Raw genomic sequence first — 19,900 nt, forward strand, 5'->3', positions numbered from 1 at the left:
ACCTTGTTTCTCCTGATGGGGACGAGAGTTATCAAGTTATACACATGTAAACACCAAACAAAATAATTTGCAAAAGTGATTCTAGGGTACTATTCCTTCTGCAGTTTTATATTGTGATTCAAAACTTGCTGCTTGTGGCTGTTTTCATACTTTCAAGTAGGTACCTTGACTTGCTGCTCTGTCTGGCAATCCAAGCACAGGCTTGTGAACAGGCGGCGGCACAGGAGGAGGAGGCAAGTTCCTCTCACTGTATTCTTTTGAAAAACTCACATACGAGGACGTCTTTGGCTGTTTATCAGATCGGAACAGGAAATATGAACAAACCACTGTCCAACATCAAAGATAGAAGAGAGATGAAGAAAATAAGGTGCTGCATGGCTATGAAGGTCATACCTTTTCAGGAATTGGAGGAGGCTGACCCTCTGAATCTCTCCTTTTTTCTCTTTCTTTCTTGTCCATCTTTCCAGAATCCCTCTCTGCGTCTCCCTCTTCTTCTGTACATACAAATAATGATAATAATTATAAATAATCTAAATTGTCTTTTCTAACCTTCAGCACATAAAAATGACAGCGACGTACCTGGCAGAGTGTCTGAGCTCTCAAGTCTGTTCCTCTGCCTCATTTTGGAAAGGTTGGGTTTACTGCTTTGTGGCGGCGGATCAGGTTTAGAAGTGCAGGGAGCGGCTCGGCCTCGTCCTCCTCCACTGCTCCTCCATCCTTCTGTAAACCCAACACCACTGTTGGGACACGCATGTCTGTCACCCTGCATGTCCTGCTGATGACAGTCTGTCGCTGCTGCCTCCGTGTTTTTCGGAGGATCTGTTTCCTGTTTTGGCGAAGGTGTCCTGTCTGATGGGTACGGCGGCAGCGGCCTCTGAGCCAAATGGAGAGCCTGAACTTGTCGGTCCATCTGTCTGCCCGGATGTCTGCCCTCAGTCCACTGATTGTCCACTTGTATGTCCGTTGGTCTGTTCTCCGACCATGACCTCTCTATCTGTCGGCCACCCATCCACTGTCTTTCTATCTTTCTGTCGATCTGTCGCTGAGTGTGTCGGTCAACAGTCCACTGTCTTTCCATGTGTCTGTCTGGATGTTTGCAGTCCGTCCAGTACCTGTCTGTTTGTCTGTCGACCGCTCTCAGCTCCCCAAATGTTCTTTCTTGCGGCCTGTCGTCAAAGCGCTGCCTGTCTACATGCTGATCGCTCTGCCTCGCTTCCATCCACTGCTTGTCTGCTTGTAGCACTTGTGTCGTCCTCTGTTTGTCGTCCACCCAGTACTTGTCTTCCTCCACCGGCTGATCAAACAAAGCATCCGTTTCAGAATTCTGTCAAAACACAAACAGGAAGGGGCAGAAGAAAAGTCTGTACCGGAGAGAAACTTGCACTAAAATAAATATTTGTAGTGGGTCCCACTGACTGTACCTCTCTGGGAGAACAAAAAGGGTGTTGGTTTCCTCCCCCGCCTGGGTGAGGTATGCCCGGCACTGGCAATGGACTCAAAATGAGAGTGTTTTTCCCTTGGTGATCATTCGTTTTGCCATCAGCCCCTTCGCCAGGAGATCCAGCTCTGGCAATGGACCTCGGTGGCTGGAGGAGTGTGTATACATTCTCTGTGGCTGTCCTAAAAAGTTGGAGAAGACCGAAGATATTAGTCTGCTAATATTTCCACATATTCAAACAAAGTACTTAGACTAAAACGTAGCAATCTATGAGAAGAGTGTAATTACAAAGAATCACTTTTCTGGCAAAAATCAGCTGTCATGCTATCCTAATCTGTATTTGACATGCAGTGTGTTCACTTCTAATCACTTGGCTGACTTGTTAGATCCAGAATCAGAGCCACCGGCTGTCATCTACATCTGTGTACACACTCTGGTATCAGCCCGCCTGTGCTTTGGCAGCTATCAGCTATTTCTTGTACCAATGAAGAAATACGGCAGATTCAGAGTGATATTTGTCAGAATATTTATGGAGTTCAGTGCAGCTGATTGTCCTGAGAAGAACCAGCAGAAAATGGGAAGATGTGGAGTAGAATATACAAAGTGAATAGGTTCAGTGTAATGTGATGACCATTCAAGGACATACCTTTCTTAACAATAATGGTCTACCTGTGGTGTGTGTGTTTATACACAAACCCTGTAGGTGCTGTGGCGACAGAGTGACACCCGTCTCCATAAATCTCTGCTTCAGACTCCTCAGGCCCCTGACCCAACACAGTTTGGTTGCGGTTTTTACGGAAACCGAAGATGGCAAGCATGTTTCTCCTTTTCTTCCTCCTTAGAGAGTGAGCTTTGTGCAGAGAGGAGAGCTGGCTGAAAGAGGGGAGAGAGGTTTAGTGTATCACTTACACACACACACACACACACACACACACACACAGAAACACACACACACACGGGCTGGTCCAGAACGATAATCTTACATACATCTATGAGTCATCTCTGTTAGGATGTCATTTTTTTCATCACAGACATCCACATTGTGACCACTCTGCTTCTGCAATTTAAGCGTTGCTAGGCTACATCTCTTGGCACACAATGTTTTATCTAAAGTGCACTGTTTTGCATCATATAGAAAATGTTATCATATTAAAAGCATTGATTTAACCTGATGATCTGCAGGATGCAAGGGAGTACCATGTTTCTAATCAGCTACAGCCTTTTCCTCTGCTCAAATATAGGCCCATAACTCTGCTGCGTCTACATTTTAAAGGGTCACACTGATGGTTCTGCATGTTCTAGCTCATTACCTCTAAACTATGTAAACCTTCTAAGCCTGCTGATTATCCAAAGCAGACTGATTACACATTTAATGAAAACACCAGCTGCTAATGACTCCAGCCACATCGAATAAAACATCCCCCTTTGATCAACAACATCCAGCCACCAATGCATGTCCTGTCACCCAAAAAAGTCCAAACCCTCAGCTCCAGCTTCACTAATTATGAGACTGTGACAAAGTTTCTATTTTAATTGCAGGAACATGATGGACGGCAGATTTAGCTGTCTCTGAACGTACATAAAGCCAGCAGGACGTGCAAAAACAAGGCAAAACTCACCACGACACTACTTCAAAGACAGGCAACACACTGGTCAGAGAAACACATTCTTCTTGAATAATGAAAAATAAGAATTTTAATATGAGCCAATTAAAATAAGGCCTCAGTAAAGACACGAACCCACTAACTTAACTCTGCAGGGTCCCAACAACAGAGGAGAATGACTCATTCATTTATGTGAAGGGAAATATAATATCTTCATGCTCTATTGTTCTACAACTGAGCGTATAGTGTGTTTGAATGCGTGGATTTGACTATTAATGGCATCTTATATACTGCAACTGATGGATTAATGAATAAGAGTTTAAATTGAATATAGTGAAAATGTATTTCTGCAAATTAATTAACTTAAATGTTAAGCAGTCATCCTATTCAAATCTGGCCAAACATATTGATTTAATAATAGCAACAATAGCTACTTCTGCAATAAAAGATTAAACCAGTCAAACTAGTTGGTACCGGTATGTCTCCCGAATGTCTCTTTTGTTAATATTTAATTCATTTTATTATTTGAAACTAATACCGTATTTGCATTTATACGCTCAGTATGAAAGCAAAATCTGCAAAGGCTACTAACTATGTCCATCAAGACAGCAGTAAAAAGTAATTAACAAAACTAATCTAACATTTGACACGTATTACCAGTATTTCTCAAACAAGTGTGGATTCAGGCTAATGCAGCCTCCCAGCCTGACTCTCCCCAAAGCACATGCTACTTTTTACCATCATTGTATGTTACTTTTAAATTCAGTAAGCCATAAAAGGTTTATTGCCTGTTGTGAAATGATAAGCCTGAAGATGAACAATATCCAAACACGTCTTTTTCTTTTTTGTACCTTAAGAGGTTGATGCTTACTTATTTATTCTCCTGAACAGGGAGAGTTTTTGAACAGCTCACACCTGCATTACAACATGAAAGTATCTCACAGTACAAGTGAGCCAGTGCTCACTGTGATTTGTTGAATTTTAAAGCCTGATTTTGTAATTGGAAAATAATGACTGCGTGGAAAAGTAGGCACACAAGTGGCAGTAACTCAAAGTGTGAAATATATAAAATATGTACAGTCGAGCAAATCTTCTGTGAAGACAGGTCCACAGCTCATTCTGTTTTAGTTTGCAGAACCACTAATTAGTAAACTCTTACCTGTCAGGAAGGACTCTTTTGGTGTAGAACTCAGGGAGTCCATCATCAAGAGGGCTTATTCCTCCATTTTCACTGCAGTGCTGTACGTGTAAACACACAGTCATTGGGTAGGAGGTCAGTTTACTTTCATTTTGATGTTCTGAATGCAATAAATTACAGTGAGATGATCTGATTGCAGCCATCCACACTGTATAGATTACCTCTGACGAAGACAGGAAGCCCTGTTATTAGGCTGGGAAATGGCAAAATTATGACATTAAGTGCATAAAGGTTAGATCACTTTACATGTTACAATGCGCCAAAAGGTGCCTCACCATCTCAGTAGGAACATGTGCTCCTTTGTGCCTCCGGGGAGGCCTAGGCCGAACCCGTGTAACATGATTGAGAGGCAGACCCTGTGTCGGGAGCTCTGACAGGCCCTCCCAGGATGCCGAGCGGGATAGCGGTGATGAGTACGATGGCACGGAGGGGGGTGGAGAGGAGCTGGAGTCATCACACAGACCTGATGAAAGGATTATAGACAATGTGAAGACAAAAAATTGAGAAGTCACAGGGAAAGAGACAAGATGGGAGAGTTACAGGGAGCCATAATTTCTCCTTCAAAGTCACCCAATCTAAAACAATTGGTGAGGGCTCTGAGATACGCTTACTCAGACTTGGTTCGGGCCAGATTAAAACAGCCCACAAGAGATGTGGAGACACAAAAGAGAAAAAAGACCCTAAAAGAGGCAAGAGGTTATACTGCAGTACTCACTCAGTCTGGTGGAGACGGGTCGTATTCGTCTTGTTCTTGAGCTGCGCTTCTTAATGGCTATTGTGTCCTGGAAGGAAAAAAAAAAATCTAAATGAGGCTGAGATACTGAGGGATACGTAAGTTGATTAAGACACACAGGCAGGAAACAGTAAGTATGTCAAGCAGTTCAATGATGCAGGCCCTGCTTCAGACCAGTCAGTGCATCTTTAGCATATACTATATGATAAATACACACCGGGATGAATGGTAAATACAACAACATTGTCATTGTTTCTTGAAACTCATTAGCTGTTGTCATCAGTTACAAGTTCTCATCAGAAGGAATCAAGAGAACAGCTGAAAAGAGATAAAGGGCCAAAGATGGCTCCTTGACTCGAGATAAGATAATAGCCAATGTCATTTACAACAATCAAAAGAGCTGATTGAAACATGTTTTATTGATTAAATCCAGATTTAAACTTTAAACTCTTCAATAACAGAGTGGACGTTGGAGAAAAAATATTCCTCAAACAGTTTCAAGAGTTTGGAGATTGAATAAAGTGAATTATTCAAAACAACACCTAATGTAGGAGGGCTTTGACACAACAGCAAAGAATGAAGCCTACACTGACTAAAATGTATTTGTGGAAACTAAAGAAAGCATAAAACCTTGAGAGGGAGTTGCTGGTTTCATAGGAGAGACTGTTTCTAATAAAGCAGTATTATAGAAAACATGGTTTACATTATCTACATAAATGTTACTAACCAATGGAACAATAATATTTTCAACTTTGCACATAAAAATGTTTCAAATTCCTCACAGGCGTTAGAGAAGACATCAAAGTTAGAGGTATATGGAAGGGTCTGTTGGTATATAACTGAACTGATTATGATGAAAAGAGCCCCGGGCTTATGGCAGATTTGTGAGATAATGTCAGAGAAACTGTTTACTCCTGCAGATTCACCTGCTTTCTTGTAAATATTGAGCTGCTCTTTTAGTGTGTCTTCAGCGATTTGAAATGTATTCCTTTTCAGGTTCACTCAGCTTTCCTACATTTCAGCTAAGATTTAATTTTACTTTCAGTTTTTTTTCATGGTGATGATAAAGCATAGCTGAGCAGGAAATGTACAGAAGAATACACATTTAGTGTAATAAGCAGTGCAAGCAGCCGGATACTGGAAATGTCTTTTGTTGATTGAGTGTAAAGCCGGTGAAAAACCAGCTTTTTGAGTTTTGCCCAGTGAAAGGTTTACTGAACCAGGCAATGTAAACATGGATTAGAGGGCACTGGGTACAAAACTAATAATGATTTGTACACGTTTAATGTCAGTCAGGCTAATGTAGGAATTTTAGGCATTTTAAAATTTTGACTTAAACTGTGATTTAATCAAACCAAAAAGGCCAAAATACACATTCGCTGACAATATACCATCAATCAATGTGTAGTTAAAAAATCTCCAGTGGAGGAGTTAGGGCCTTTCAGATTTTGACCTTTAACTGCTGTGATATTGTCAAGAGCGTCAGTGTAGTCTTTCAAATGCCAGAACCCAGAGGAAATCTATGATTTCAGCAGGTTTTACAAAACCAGGTTTTTTTTGCCAGCCGTACTTTAGCACCAAAGTTTTGTCTATATGAAAACATGGGAAACAACATATGTGTAAAGAAGCAGAGGAGAGTGAACTTGATGTAGTTGTGAATCCATAAAAAAATTAACATCACAAAGGAATTCTCAAGAGCTAAAGTAAAGCCAGAAGTAGTGTGGTTAACAAAAGTAGCTTTCCTGGGTTCGTCTTTATTTCTTTTACTGCATACTGGCAAGAGTCAGCTGAAGATACAATTTTATACCTGAGTAAAATCCCATCTAATCTCCTGAACATAATTTTGGCTATTAGTAAGAAGGTCGTCACAGTGAGACGGCTGTGAGCAAAACCTTTAACAAAAGACAACTGACTCTAGCTTTCATTTGAAGTAACTTTCAAACCATAAGTGTTTGGACAGTTACACATTGTTCAGTCACATTGTTCTTTAGCAAATTTAATGTGAAGTGTTTAATGTCCCAAGGCCCAATTTGGCACAAATATGAAAGTGTTATCTCAAGGGCTGTGTCACACATACAGACATACAAACATACACGCAGATGTCTGTGAATATGAATATATTCGTTTTCCACAGGATGATCTAACCTAATAACATTTAATAGAGAAACTGATCCTATGTGTGCATGTAACGCACTCACAATGCTGGTGCCAAGCTCCTCGTCTGTGATGTCCAGAGAGTCTCTGTGTCTGTTGAATCTCCAGCCTGTGCCGTCCTCACATGTCCCTTCCCAAGTTTTAAGGTGAGACACCTGCCGTGTCTAAAACAGACAGCACTCTCACAACCTTCTGACAAACACCTACTTACTGACTTTTAGTAGATGTCAAACAGTAATATTTGCAATAAGCATTTTGTATTTACCAGGGTCTTGTGGGTGGCATAGAGCTCCTGCAGGATTTGGTCCACGATAGAGTTGGTGAGATAGGAAACCACTGACAGCTTGACTTCTCTGCAGGAGATTGGGTTAGAGGAAACGGAGAGGCAGACGGAAAGACGTTTGGTAAAAGTGAGAGGAAATCAATATCGTAATCATCAAATTCAGACTATTGTAGCAACCCTTTACTGATGCTCAACCCTTTTCCTTCTTCACATCCGTCTCTTACTCTAAGGCTCGGTGAATGTCCTGTGCTGCCCTTTCCATGAGGGCAGTCCGAATGGCAGAGCGGGGGATGGACACGCGCTCTGAGATGGATGAGATCGGAGGGCTCAATCTCTCTGCCGCGGAAGAAGATAAAGGGCAAAGCTCGCGACAGAGAGACACCATTGAGTCGACAATCACCTGCAATGAAAAGCAGGAATCAGTAACTCAGCAACTAGGGATCACTGTGTAAAAAGATGCTCCCAGATGCTCTACCTGAAGCTCTTTGTCTGCAGCTTTAGCAAGCTCACCAGCCAGAGAGTCCAGTCTCTGGCGCACCGGCCCATCCACAGACAGCACATGAGCCAGCTCACACAGTGAAGGGTAGAGCTTGGAGCACCAGAGAGAAAAGGTTCATTCAAATTCGGTGTGACAGTAATGCAAATACTACACTCATACATTTAACATCACTCACTGCGCGGGAGTTCCTGGCCTCTTTTAGCACTTGTTTAGCTGCTTGAATCTCTTCCATTTCCCCGACGCCTCGCAACATACACACCTGCTGCTGGACACGCACACAGAGGCGCTCCATCACCTTGGAAACAGACAGGCGAGGGACCGTCACTATCGCAAACACAAATAAAACACTCATAAACGCGGTGCCGTGGTAAGTGCACACAGATGAGCGCTACCTGTTCGGCAGTGCTCGTGACCAGGCCTTGGTGCAGCCGCAGAGCCTGCCTCTGGGAGAAACGCTGCGTCTGATTGTTCCTCACCAGAGAACGCTGGATCTGTGTAGGGGAAGAGGAGGCTCCTGAATATAAACTGTCTCCCAAAAGACAAGGAGGACAGAGACAAAGATGACGTGACGTTGGAACAGGGTGACTGTTACAGAGGAAAGAAAGCACAATGAAGCTGAGGAAATGGATGTAGAGATGCACCTCCGTTATCTTTTCAAATCTTACATTTCTGGCATTTCATTGAACCTTTGCCAAGAAAATCTTGTGATAAATTCATCTAAGATTAATCCATTTACCGACCTTCTAAAGTTTAACAGGTTTCTCCTAAACCCCTGAAGAGTTAAGATGATTTCAGATGTCCTTCCCACTTGAAAAAGCAGGCTAAAAGTAGATTTTAATTTATTAAAATTGTCTTATTTAATTTTATCTTAACTGCTAATGCTCTCTGATGTTTAAAGTTCAATTAGTTTAGTAAAACTTAAAATAAAACACATGAAACCCGAGCTGGCTATGTGGATCCACAAACTGTCAACCTCCTTTCATCATGTAAAATTGCAACCATCCTGACAGCAATAATTAGGGTAATGACTGCAGCACTTCAACAGTGAGATGTAGCCTATCTGCAATTCAAAAGTTTTTTTTATATTTATTTGGAGCGACATCAAAGTAAAGGATCTTTACGTAAAGCTTAATATTTCATTTTTTGTTGTTTCAGATTAAACTGTGCCCACACACACACACACACATGGAACTAAGATCATCTCAATCATTAAATGCTTTAGCAAATAAACCTGCTTTCACAATTTTTTCTGTTGTAAAATCATAAAGAACTCATCACATCTCCCAGGTCTGGTTGAATGGTGGAATGATTTAAAATTTTGACAATCAGTTTGACAATAGGTGGTCTTTGTTGCCAACCTTGGTCAGTGCCTGCTCTGTCCTCTCAGGGGCGCTGCGGTACGCCTGGCTGATGTCACTTAGGGGAAGAGGCATGTACTGCAAGGTGAAATTACTGAGAGAAAGAGAAGAGAAGAAGGGCAGGAAAGAACAGGGAAAGGGTCGAGTTATTGAAGGAAACTAAAAAGAGATAAAGTGGGTTACACATTCAAGGGGTAGTTAAGGTTAATGTCCCCACTGGACAGAACTCATCCCAAAATATCCCTCCTATGCCATGCAACGAATGAGTAATACTTTGATCTCTGCAACCATGTCATCCTTAGCCTAAAGGAAAATCTGAACCATTTAAGATAGCAAAGTGGAAAGCAACAATTCGATCAGATCGCATTGCAAATTTCCACGTGGCTAAATGTTGTGAATCAGATGGAACACGCTTCCTAAAAATCTGTACATTATGTGCAGAAGATGCTTCCTCTAATTTATTGAGAAGATTCTGGTATTTATAATAAATGCAAGTTAATGATATTTTCATGCTCTTACTGTTCAAGTGCTCGTGCCACATCGAGAAATCCAGCTGCGGAGGTGTTGTTGCGATCCCATGTCACACTCCTGCAGGGCAAAGTCGGGAGCGGCACTGAATACAAACCTCTATATGCAGCATAACTGAAATACTGCAAAATACACAGTAATATCCGCTCTTTCTTTCCTTCACCTGAGTGTGGTGTTGATCTGCAGGGCTTTGCTCAGCATCTTAGCTCCAATGTCATCCATGTTGTTCCCACTCAGGTCCACCTTTCTCAGACAGGTGTTGCTGCCCAGGGCATTGACCAGCACGGTGCCACGAGAGCGCAGGCGAGAGTCCATCAGGGATAGAGACTGTAGGGCCTGGAAAGGGAGAAGCACATGTTTTAAAAGTGTGTTTCTGGGTATTTAAGAATAAATGAGATTTAGGGAAACCGAGAGAATAAACGAAAAGAGTGAAATTTGCTGCAGAGTGATGTGACTGCTCTCCAACTTGACTTTACATGTTGTACGTATGAATTATTTACTATATGCGTGTGTAGTCATAACCACACTATGCCCACAAGGGCACTAGAGAAACAGTAATAATTGATGATAGCAGTAACACATCTGCAGTAAAACATAATGCAAAAATAATGCGACCATGAAGCCAGAATGTCAACTACTAAATGTCATCCCATTGTTTTCATTTTCCCCACCAAAACATTAGCTGTGCTATTTGATGACTTATGGAGTAAAACCAGTGCCATCAAACTGTTACATTTGCATCTTACGGTGCAGAATCCTCCATTAGTACTCACACAATCCTCCTCCTGAATGAGCTGAACCAGCTTCTGTAAGACTTCATCCAGAACCCTACAGATACAAACCGGGGAGACAAACATAGAGACGAGGCTGGATGAGCTGGCATGAGTAATTTCCTGCTGCTAGCGAGCTGTCTGCCTGAAGAGCGGCAGCTGCTTATGAAAATGGAAGTAAAATCACAGACACTTATATTCAGGCTGGCACATGCGGAGCACGTGCACTTCTTTGCACATACACAGGATAAACTCTGTTAAGTCTGGCATAAAGCACTGGCAGCACCTGTTTTTGATGTTGAAGTTTTTGCCAAGATGAAGGTGTTTTAAGGAGGGGTGTCTGGAGAGAGCTGGCAGCACTGTGAGCAAGTCTGCATCAAGACCTGTCAACACACACATTTTCAGCGTGACATGACTTGATCCGTTAAAAGACCACACAAATTTGATTGCCCAAGGACAAAAAGTCAAGGTCACTGAGAGATGTTTTTGCAGGGTGCCACGTTACCGTTGTCTGAGATATCCAGAGTGCCGATAGAAGAGACTCGAGGGAAGAGTTCCTGAATTACAGCGGCTCCTGCAGATCTGAGCTGTAGGGACAGAGAGAGGGAGAGAGACAGAGAGAGCGAGCGAGGGGGAAAACCAACATGTGCACAGACATGAATCAGGGTCATTTTAGGTTCAGTCTTTGGGGAAATGTTCTATTTTTCTGGAGTGAGGCAAATTTATGGATGCTTCTTTATGTCTCTGCGAGCAATCTGAGGGTTTGTTGAACACCAAGGTTTTTTGCTTTTTTTATGATCTGTAGCAGCTCTGCTAAGTGGTTGGGAAAACATCTGCTACTTGTTAGCTGGAGGTTTGACATGATTGAATCAACCCACTGAGTTGTATATTTAACAACTGCTTAAATGTGACGCAGGAGGTAGAGCATTTGTCCACCAATCCTACAATTGTTGGTTCGATTCGTGGTTCCCCCTGTCACATGTTAAAGTGTCCTTGAGAAAGACATTGAACCAACCTAATTGTTGCTCCCAGTTAGTGTTGGCCAGCTGCATGGCAGCTCCCCCATCGGCGTGAGTGATTGTGAGTGTGAATGGGTGAATGAGAAGCAGTGTACAGTGCTTTGCGTACCAATAGGTAAAAAAACGCTATATAAGAGCAGACCATTTACAAGTTTTATATATGTAAATTTAAATTCATAGGTCAGTCAAAGTAGGCAGCAGGTGCTGCACCTAAACCCAGTGGCTGGCTGCCACTAATGCTGAAAGTTATAGCTCATTTGCTTATATACTGTCCATGCAAGCGCTTTTGCTATTTTCTGCCCTAATTAAATTTAGCTGAGAATGGTCCAGCATTACGATATTTGTTTATCATCAGCAGAACCATGTCATTTCACAGTTTGGCTTGGAGTTGGGCATTTTATTGTGGTATTGTTACCTGCATAAATTGATTTTGATGTATTAGCAGTCAGTTATTTACACAGCCAGAGATCACAGTCCAATATTCACTCTGTTTCAACTCTGTTGTTGGTCTGTGAAAGCCGAGGGAAATATCAGGCTTTTTTTCTGTTAAAGGCTCTACTATGTTAGTTAGTGATTACCTTTGTCTGTCTGGTGTTTGGTGCTGGGCAGCTAGCCTATTGTGGGTCTAGCAGAGTTTATTCTTCACACACCTGTGTTGGTGTGAAATGGGAGATTGACTGCCTTTATATAGTACTTCTCTACCCTACCAGACAAAGCGCTTGACAATTTCTCTCATTCATCCACACACCTTGAAGTTAAGTGTCTTGCCCAGGAACACTTTAAAATGTGAAGCTGGTAATCGAACAGCTGACCCTGTGAATACTGGACTACCCCCTCAACTTATTGAGCCATAACCACCCCTGTCCACTAATTAGAAGTGTAATCCTCATTATTAATATGTTGCACGAGGCTTAAAAGGCCAGATCGTAATAAGGGAACAGACATATACGATAGAGAACTTTAGCCAATTTCACACATGCACTGGAATCCCGACATTCTCCTGACTTTGTCCAGGAGGAGGTTTGTCAAAGTGAGAAGCTCCCAACATTACCTGGACTTTATCTTGCAAACCCCCTAGTACAAAGTCCATATTACAGTATATGTGTGAGACGGTGCATGCAGCACGCTGCTCTGTCCCAAACTGTCGGGGAGATTATATATTGGATAGGAAGCTTCTGTCACATAATCCTCACTTACTAAATCTCTCATCCATTAAGTGTAGCCATTTCCATTTAGCTTTAGCTAACAAAGCTATCTAGCCATAGCTGAAAAGAGCACATCCATGTAAGAAACAGGTCATTGTTGACTTAACAAACTAGTTTAACTAAGGTAACAACATAATAGTCTCTATAAGACCGTCCTCTGCATGTCACTGGGATTTCGGGAGCTGGTCTGGACTGGTTGCTATGGTGATTGGTTGAACATTAAAAAGCAAACTGTAAGGCATTTGTCAACAACAGGGAAAGCAGCTACCTAGTCTGAAAACAATGCCCTAATGGTGCTTTCAAGAATATAAAGTCTTTCCTGTCGAGCTCCGTGGGGGGCGCACGGCCGCAAAACCAGATGCCATTCCCAGTGACAAGCAGCTGTCGCTGGCCCAGCCTTCTGGATCTGTACTGTAATTGTGATCACACACAGTCTCAGAGAGCCATGAGATGAAACAAAACTCTTAAACTGTAAAGTTGTGGACTGTAAAATCAAATCAATGGGCTGAATAGGCTCTGTAGAACAAAGACAAACAGAGCGGCAGAGTTCTCTGTTTTACACTTTCATATTACACATAATTAACACAGCCATTATCAATATAAAAATGCTGATTATATTGGTTTTAAGTAAATAATTAGAGTTCTTCAGCCACTGTCAGCCAATGGCTCAAGCTAGATTAAACTTTTAGGATTCAGGATACCTCATATGTAGGAGACAAAAAAAAATGCATCCATGAATTCCTCCCACTCTGATTAGAAGAAAAACTGAATTTAACTTGAATTTAGAATCCACTGTAGATGCAGAGATGAGGTTTTACCTCACAGCCACTGATGTCCAGATGAAGGTCAGTGATATGAGGGTTGGACGTCAACCCTGTTAGTAGAGCCCTGTGGAGGAAGAAAAGAAGTGGAAGCACTATAGGGACTGTGGTCTCAGCTGGGTATATTTGTAAACTTAGTATAGAGGTAGAGGATTTGAATAAAAGAGAGCAGAGGTAGATGAAGTATAAAAGGTAACATAGCGAGTACCTTAAAACATCAGGTGGCAGTTTCATAGAGGCCAGGCTAACATGAGTGAGGCTGAAGGCCGAGCTGAAGAACTGACGGAACAATGGCAGCGCGTCCTTCACTTTCCTATTGATTTTAAAAATAGAGATGAAAGAGAGAAGAAAATTGATAAGTCACAGGGATGAGGTCTGCCACACTACACAGATGAAGTCACATTGTTGATATACGGTATAAATATGAGTGCAGCCAGGAGCACAAAGCACTGGCACAGAACTCCAGTGAATATTAGTGGGGTGTAAGGGAGGAGTATGTGGGGTCAAATGACAGATAACTCTGCTTAAATATTCCAGAGCCTTATCTGTTCCGACAGCGCAGAGGGCTCTGGTTTTAAATAATGGCAGACACACCCACAGAGAGGAAACATAATGCTGCAGTGATTCTCATAAAACTCATTTCTTATTTCCATTAGGCAAGAGATTAAGATAATGACAAAAATGAAATATGGAAAAAGAGGAGGGGAGATCATGAGGCATTTAAGGTGAAATAATGATGAAATCTTCCCACATTCAGACTTAGGTATTCTAAAGATATAACTAACCTGTGGGAGAAGGAATTTTTGGAAAGATTCAGAAAGGAGAGATCAGCGCAACACCCCCTCAGAAGAGCCCCAAATAGCTGCACGAGGCACAGGTTAGAAAGAGTTAATTTGGGCTGAGAACTTTACAGAGAGAAATTCATTTCATTTCAACATTGCACATAAACTTTTAGTCCTCTCATGCAATTAAATACTCACTGAGTCAACAGAGCAATCTGTGCCTGACAGATCCAAATGGACCAGGCAGTTGGGCTGAGACAAAAACAGATACAAGTTCTGCAAAAAGAAAGAGATGCAAAGAGAGAAAGATCACATTAGACTGGGAGAAGTGCACGAAAACAGAACAGTGTAAGTTTTTGTTTCCAGATGGGTTGCGCTTTCTGACCGAGGCATCCTCTCCCGAGAGGACACCAGGGTTCTTGCTCAGGTCCAGGTGCAGGAGGGAGTTGGAGTACTCATCGCTGGAGCATAGAGCCTGAGAGAGAGACACCACTCCTGAGGGACAGAGAGTTGCAGATGGATAACAGAGAAACAGAGAGAAAGGAGGACGGGGGAAAGTTGTTCAATATTAGAAGATGGCGAACACTCTCAAAACATTTTGTATCCTTACATTATTCATACACATCTGCAGCAGCAGCAGCAGCAGAAGGTATAGTGTAAGTGGATTTAATGGGAAGCAGCTCATAGTATCTGCCTGCTGCAATGTAATATTTAAATTCTCCAATGGCTACATGGTAAAGTGAGACAGAAACAGGAGGGAAGCCATCTGCAGGCAGCACAGACATCATAGGTTATCATGGGCTAAAACAAGAAACAATGCTCTACAGGGGAGAATTATCCAGCGCTTTATAGGTATGATATTACCTAACCTAGAGTATAATTAACATGAGCTGTGAGTGCAATTAAATCAGATGCAGCTTTATAAAAATATTCGATATTAATTATCTAATTTGCACTTGATTCAGGTGAGTCACTGTCTTGCATTGTAGGCAATCCAAACCTCTGGAGGTGAGTGAAGTCTTGGAGAGGTTGAGCAGTCGAAGGCCCTTACTGAGGCGACAGACCTGCTGGATTAGGTTGGATACACCTGCAGCATGCAGTCAAGAGATGTAGAGAAAAAGATGAATCTCTAACACATAACCGACACGACTATTGTTTGTATTTAGGTTACAAAAGGTGGGGTGTAAACTGTGGATTCAAATTTATAAACTTAAAAATCCACTGATTTGCTTTCCCAAACTTTTTTTTGGTTGTGTATGATTAATGGCTTTGGGTATTGCTGGTTTTCTATGGTAGCACATGTATGTGAAATCACACGAATGGCATTCCTCTCAGTAACAAGGGTTTTTCTTGCAGCCACCAAAGACCCCAGATTGGTCCAAATGGAGAGGACAAATAACATTCTTGTGCTAGAAATCATAAGAATCTGTCTCTACATTTGAATACAGAGTTAACCTGGATGCGTTTTTGCTTAGTGTAACTAAGATAAGGTGTAGACGTGCTGATCTTTTCTTGTCCTGCCAGTAAAAACCAGAACAGCGAAAAGAACAAGTGTGATGAATAATTGCAAACATTCTGCACAAAAGTCCTGTCCTTTGGCTCCTGCTTTTTGCAAGTATTCCTGTTGCTTATTGTTTTTACTAGAATTCATCCCTTTAAAGTGCTTATGTTTTTTTTTTTTTGCTCTACTGTTACTCATTCTGTCTAAACTCTTACGGATCATGAATACATATTTGTATTCTCTAAAAGAGGCAGCTGCTGTGTTTGTTTAAAGCAAATCTTTGTGACCACATACACTGCTGGTTAACTGATAACAGACGCAGAAACTTGAGGTGGAGTGTTTGGTAAACTAGTTGACTAGTTACAATGTCTCAGTGAGAAACCTCAGAAGATACCATATCAGTTATAAAGCCCATGGTCACTCTGATGGATTTACTGTCACGAGACATAAATCCATTGTTTTCTGACACTCTGCATCTGATTATCAGTATGGAAATGCAGCTCACAGCAGAATGTGACAGGAGGAGAAAGCTGCCCATTTGAATACAGTAGGATAGAATTCAAGTCTCGCATTACATACGACTTTCTATTGTTGATTTTTAAAAGCTGAAAAATAACTTATCATCACTTTTTTGACTAGGGTAATCATATCATCAAAATCATATACAAAAAAGGAATAACCTATCAGATATTCTGACTCAACCGACAAAATTCTTAGTCAGGTATCACCTTAGTAAAGACTTTATTACGATGTTTATGTGGGGTCCTTGATTTTCTATGGACCTGAAAGCAGTGACTGTATGTTAAATAAGTAAAGCGAACTTGGTGTTTGATTGTACCTTGGTTGTCCAGTGAGTTGTGGGCCAAGTTGAGTGAATGGATGACAGATGCAGGGTTCTCTGAAAGAGCAACTGACATCTTCTGTGGGAAGTCTCTGTAAAGTGATTCCACAGTTACAAACAGGCAAACACACTGAGGCCGCAACTTACTATTTTTGGTTTCAGTGGGACATGCAGCTCATGCAGATCATGCTCTTGGTTAATCAATTTAAGTATTTAGTTTATTAAAAAAAACCCTGACGTGAGCCTAATATCCCCAAATTTAAAATTTACTAAAAGTCAATATAAGAAAAGGCTGTAAACCCTCACATTTGAAAAGCTGGATAAATACATTTTTGGAAACTGTGAACTGTGTATCGTCGAGTGAAACTGCCTGATTGACATATGTTTTAATTTATTCATTTATAGAAACATTATTGTATTTTATATAGCACTGCACATTTATTGAGCTGGGAGACTCACATAAGACAGAATATATGATATGGTTATATGGTTATATATATGGGTTTGTACAGCACACGTTAATACACGTTAAAAAAATTCTAGACTCTACAGAATTTTCAACAGACAGAAGTTTTCCTTGTGACTAGTAAACAGATCTCTGCATGTAAAATCAGTGGTGTGCACATTTAGAACAATAGGTTAGAGAGGATTATAGTGCAGCTTTAGGAGAATCAAAACTCACGATTTTAACCCAACGTTCTCCAGAGTGATCTCCTCCAGGCTGGAGGATTTGCTGACCGTATGCAGGACCTGCTCTGTGACTTCTGACCCCTGAAGCAGTAAAGAACATTTTAAAAACATTCTTTGCCCGTTAAACTACAGAAAGAACGCAGAGAAAAACATTTAGACTTACTATGCGCAGGTCTTTGCAGTACAGTTTAGTGAACCATGTGTTGTAGGCCATTGATGCAACAATTACGGCCAAATCCCTGCAAAAAATAAACATGAAAAAAACTAAGGTATGCGTTTTTGAGAGAACAGTGTTTGACCGCTCTTTCGTGCCTCACCTGCTCTCCAGGTGGCTGAAGTCCAGCAGGTTAAATTCGCGGTTGTCCTGGGAGTGATAGATGGTGTCCACATCCTAGGAGGAACATTACCCAAAAGCCTGTTTTCTGCAGTATATACCCACTCATTTTGTGCACATTGCTGCACGTAACACTCGAAAGCACTCACAGCAACACAGGCACAGTCCCACAGCTCTTACCCACTGCACTTCCTCTTTGCAGCTGATGCCATTATAGTCGCATAGAGCAGCGTAGGTCTCTGAGAAGCCTCCTGAGAGAGGCAGGCGGGAGGAGAGAGAGAGAAAGAGAGAAATTAGGAATCTGAGACAACAGCTGCTTTCTTTAGTGATAACAAGAAAACAAATGGAGGAAAATGCACACTGAAACAAAATGATCAAGCTTTTATTCTAGCATTTTAAAAAGAACATCTGGGAGACCAATTTATGAAAACGTGTGAGCCAACTTCCACTGGAGTCTGCCAAGCACCCTGCATGTGTGCCTATCTGTCTGTGTGACACGTGTATGCATGTGTGCAGATTGCCACATCTGATGATAATGTCTGCTTTACCACAGGCCCTCTGGGTTTCCACTGACGTCTCGGAACTGGGCGAATATTTCCTGCTGCCCTCAGAAAGGTCACTGTCTGAATGACAGATGGAAGGGCTGAAACATAAAAGAAACACAGATACTGTAAGAAATCATTTCTCTTTTAATAAACAGCGGTCATTCTTCTCTAAACCTACTGAATTTCTACCATTGCACAGATATGTGACAATTCATTTTGACTGTGTCTCAGGAGATGAAGAGACTTACGCAAAAATAGAGTTGTTGAATATTCGAGACAGAGCGTAATTAATATGGTTGACCACATGATTGAGGTGTTCCCGTGACTCAAACCTCAGGGAGTAGCTGGACTTGTCCGTGTCGATGATAACCTGCACAGAAAATGGAAGAATGTAGGAAAATTATTAGAGTGGAGAGAATTGTTGAATTAGACTTTTGATGTTTTGAAACAGCAAGCATTAATAATATTTCCTTCTCCATATTACTTAAAGGGGAAATGTATAAATTGATTGTATGATTTCTGTCAGGCTATATACACTATTCTCCTTAATCTGGGATATTTGGGGAATATTTCCCTTTTTTCTGTGTCATGAATTCCTATGTACGAGTACATCTGCACCTGTAAAAGTAAAGAAACTGACTTGAGAGAGGAGGAGAATTAAACACTTGCAAAATTATGGTAAACACAACAAAATTATGAATATTCAAGCCACTCTTGTTTTAAAATTTAGAAGTACTAAAGACATGTTTACTTGTATTATACAGTTGGTCAACTCTCTACTCTAACTCTTTTGCACTTTACCCACTCAACAACACATACCCTTAAGCTTTCTTTAACCTGACCCTTTATAAACCTGTGAGGTCTAAGGTCTTTGTTCTGAATTGTTTCCTTATTATTATTAAAACAGAGTTTGAGATACAAATATAGAACCCCAATTCCAAAAACAGTTGGGAAGATGTGAAAATGTAAATAAAAACAGAACGCAACGACCCATATTTTATTCATGTTTAAACATTTTACCATTTCAAGGAAAATATCACCTCATTTTAAATTTGATGGCAGCAACACGTTGAAAAAGGGCGTTGTTTTTTGGAATTGGGGTTGTAAATTCTAGTTTTTGAGAACTCAGACCTAGAATGTTTGGTAGAGATAGACCCCACCAATCTATTATAACTAATTGTTCTTTACCAAAAATAAAATATATAACAATAATAATAAAGACCTGTTCTTCCTCACACAGTAACTGTCATAATCTGTCATAGAGCCCCTGAGATTTATCTTGCTGCCATCACTATTAATCAACAACTGTTGGTGTGACTGTTTTGATAAATGCCTAAAACTCCTTTTGTCATCCTATGAAGGCCACACTGATGTAAACACTTCATTATAAAGACAATCAATTTGCTGTAACAATAGGGGAAAGTGCATATAGAGTTTAATATTAATGTAAACATTTACCTGGTGTTCAGGGTGAGAATTCAAAGCTCGAATCTCCAAGAAGTTGAAGGTGGATTCTACCTATTTTGACAGATATAGTAATGAAAATGTCAGCATGCATTGTGACAGATATTGTACATTATCTGGAGAGAGTGGTAAG

At 41.1% G+C, this 19,900-nt stretch overlaps 1 protein-coding gene across 6 annotated transcripts in view; it reads right to left on the reverse strand.

Annotated features, from left to right (window-relative positions):
- LOC137132109 (capping protein, Arp2/3 and myosin-I linker protein 3-like) overlaps positions 1-19,900 on the reverse strand; it is a 31,532-nt gene that overhangs the window by 1,813 nt on the left and 9,819 nt on the right. For 2 of the 6 annotated variants that reach the window (XM_067514215.1, XM_067514214.1), the window contains exons 4-37: positions 19,762-19,821; positions 18,552-18,673; positions 18,307-18,401; positions 17,939-18,009; positions 17,742-17,815; positions 17,588-17,663; positions 17,417-17,505; positions 16,732-16,826; positions 15,393-15,479; positions 14,778-14,887; positions 14,591-14,668; positions 14,396-14,472; positions 13,819-13,923; positions 13,608-13,677; positions 11,071-11,152; positions 10,852-10,948; positions 10,569-10,623; positions 9,959-10,131; positions 9,787-9,855; positions 9,268-9,361; positions 8,302-8,400; positions 8,085-8,204; positions 7,886-7,999; positions 7,635-7,810; positions 7,393-7,480; positions 7,172-7,291; positions 4,956-5,022; positions 4,516-4,703; positions 4,202-4,281; positions 2,135-2,311; positions 1,422-1,620; positions 580-1,324; positions 394-494; positions 165-288 (exon numbers count right to left, since the gene is read on the reverse strand). In XM_067514215.1, the coding sequence (XP_067370316.1) occupies positions 165-288; positions 394-494; positions 580-1,324; positions 1,422-1,620; positions 2,135-2,311; positions 4,202-4,281; positions 4,516-4,703; positions 4,956-5,022; positions 7,172-7,291; positions 7,393-7,480; positions 7,635-7,810; positions 7,886-7,999; positions 8,085-8,204; positions 8,302-8,400; positions 9,268-9,361; positions 9,787-9,855; positions 9,959-10,131; positions 10,569-10,623; positions 10,852-10,948; positions 11,071-11,152; positions 13,608-13,677; positions 13,819-13,923; positions 14,396-14,472; positions 14,591-14,668; positions 14,778-14,887; positions 15,393-15,479; positions 16,732-16,826; positions 17,417-17,505; positions 17,588-17,663; positions 17,742-17,815; positions 17,939-18,009; positions 18,307-18,401; positions 18,552-18,673; positions 19,762-19,821 (4,177 nt within the window). Of the gene's footprint in view, positions 1-164; positions 289-393; positions 495-579; positions 1,325-1,421; positions 1,621-2,134; positions 2,312-4,201; positions 4,282-4,515; positions 4,704-4,955; positions 5,023-7,171; positions 7,292-7,392; positions 7,481-7,634; positions 7,811-7,885; positions 8,000-8,084; positions 8,205-8,301; positions 8,401-9,267; positions 9,362-9,786; positions 9,856-9,958; positions 10,132-10,568; positions 10,624-10,851; positions 10,949-11,070; positions 11,153-13,607; positions 13,678-13,818; positions 13,924-14,395; positions 14,473-14,590; positions 14,669-14,777; positions 14,888-15,392; positions 15,480-16,731; positions 16,827-17,416; positions 17,506-17,587; positions 17,689-17,741; positions 17,816-17,907; positions 18,010-18,306; positions 18,402-18,551; positions 18,674-19,761; positions 19,822-19,900 lie in introns of those variants that run through there. The other 4 variants (XM_067514216.1, XM_067514217.1, XM_067514218.1 and 1 more) reach the window with 3 other exon arrangements.

The sequence above is a fragment of the Channa argus genome, chromosome 8 (assembly GCF_033026475.1).
Source record: "Channa argus isolate prfri chromosome 8, Channa argus male v1.0, whole genome shotgun sequence".
Classification (NCBI taxonomy): domain Eukaryota; kingdom Metazoa; phylum Chordata; class Actinopteri; order Anabantiformes; family Channidae; genus Channa; species Channa argus.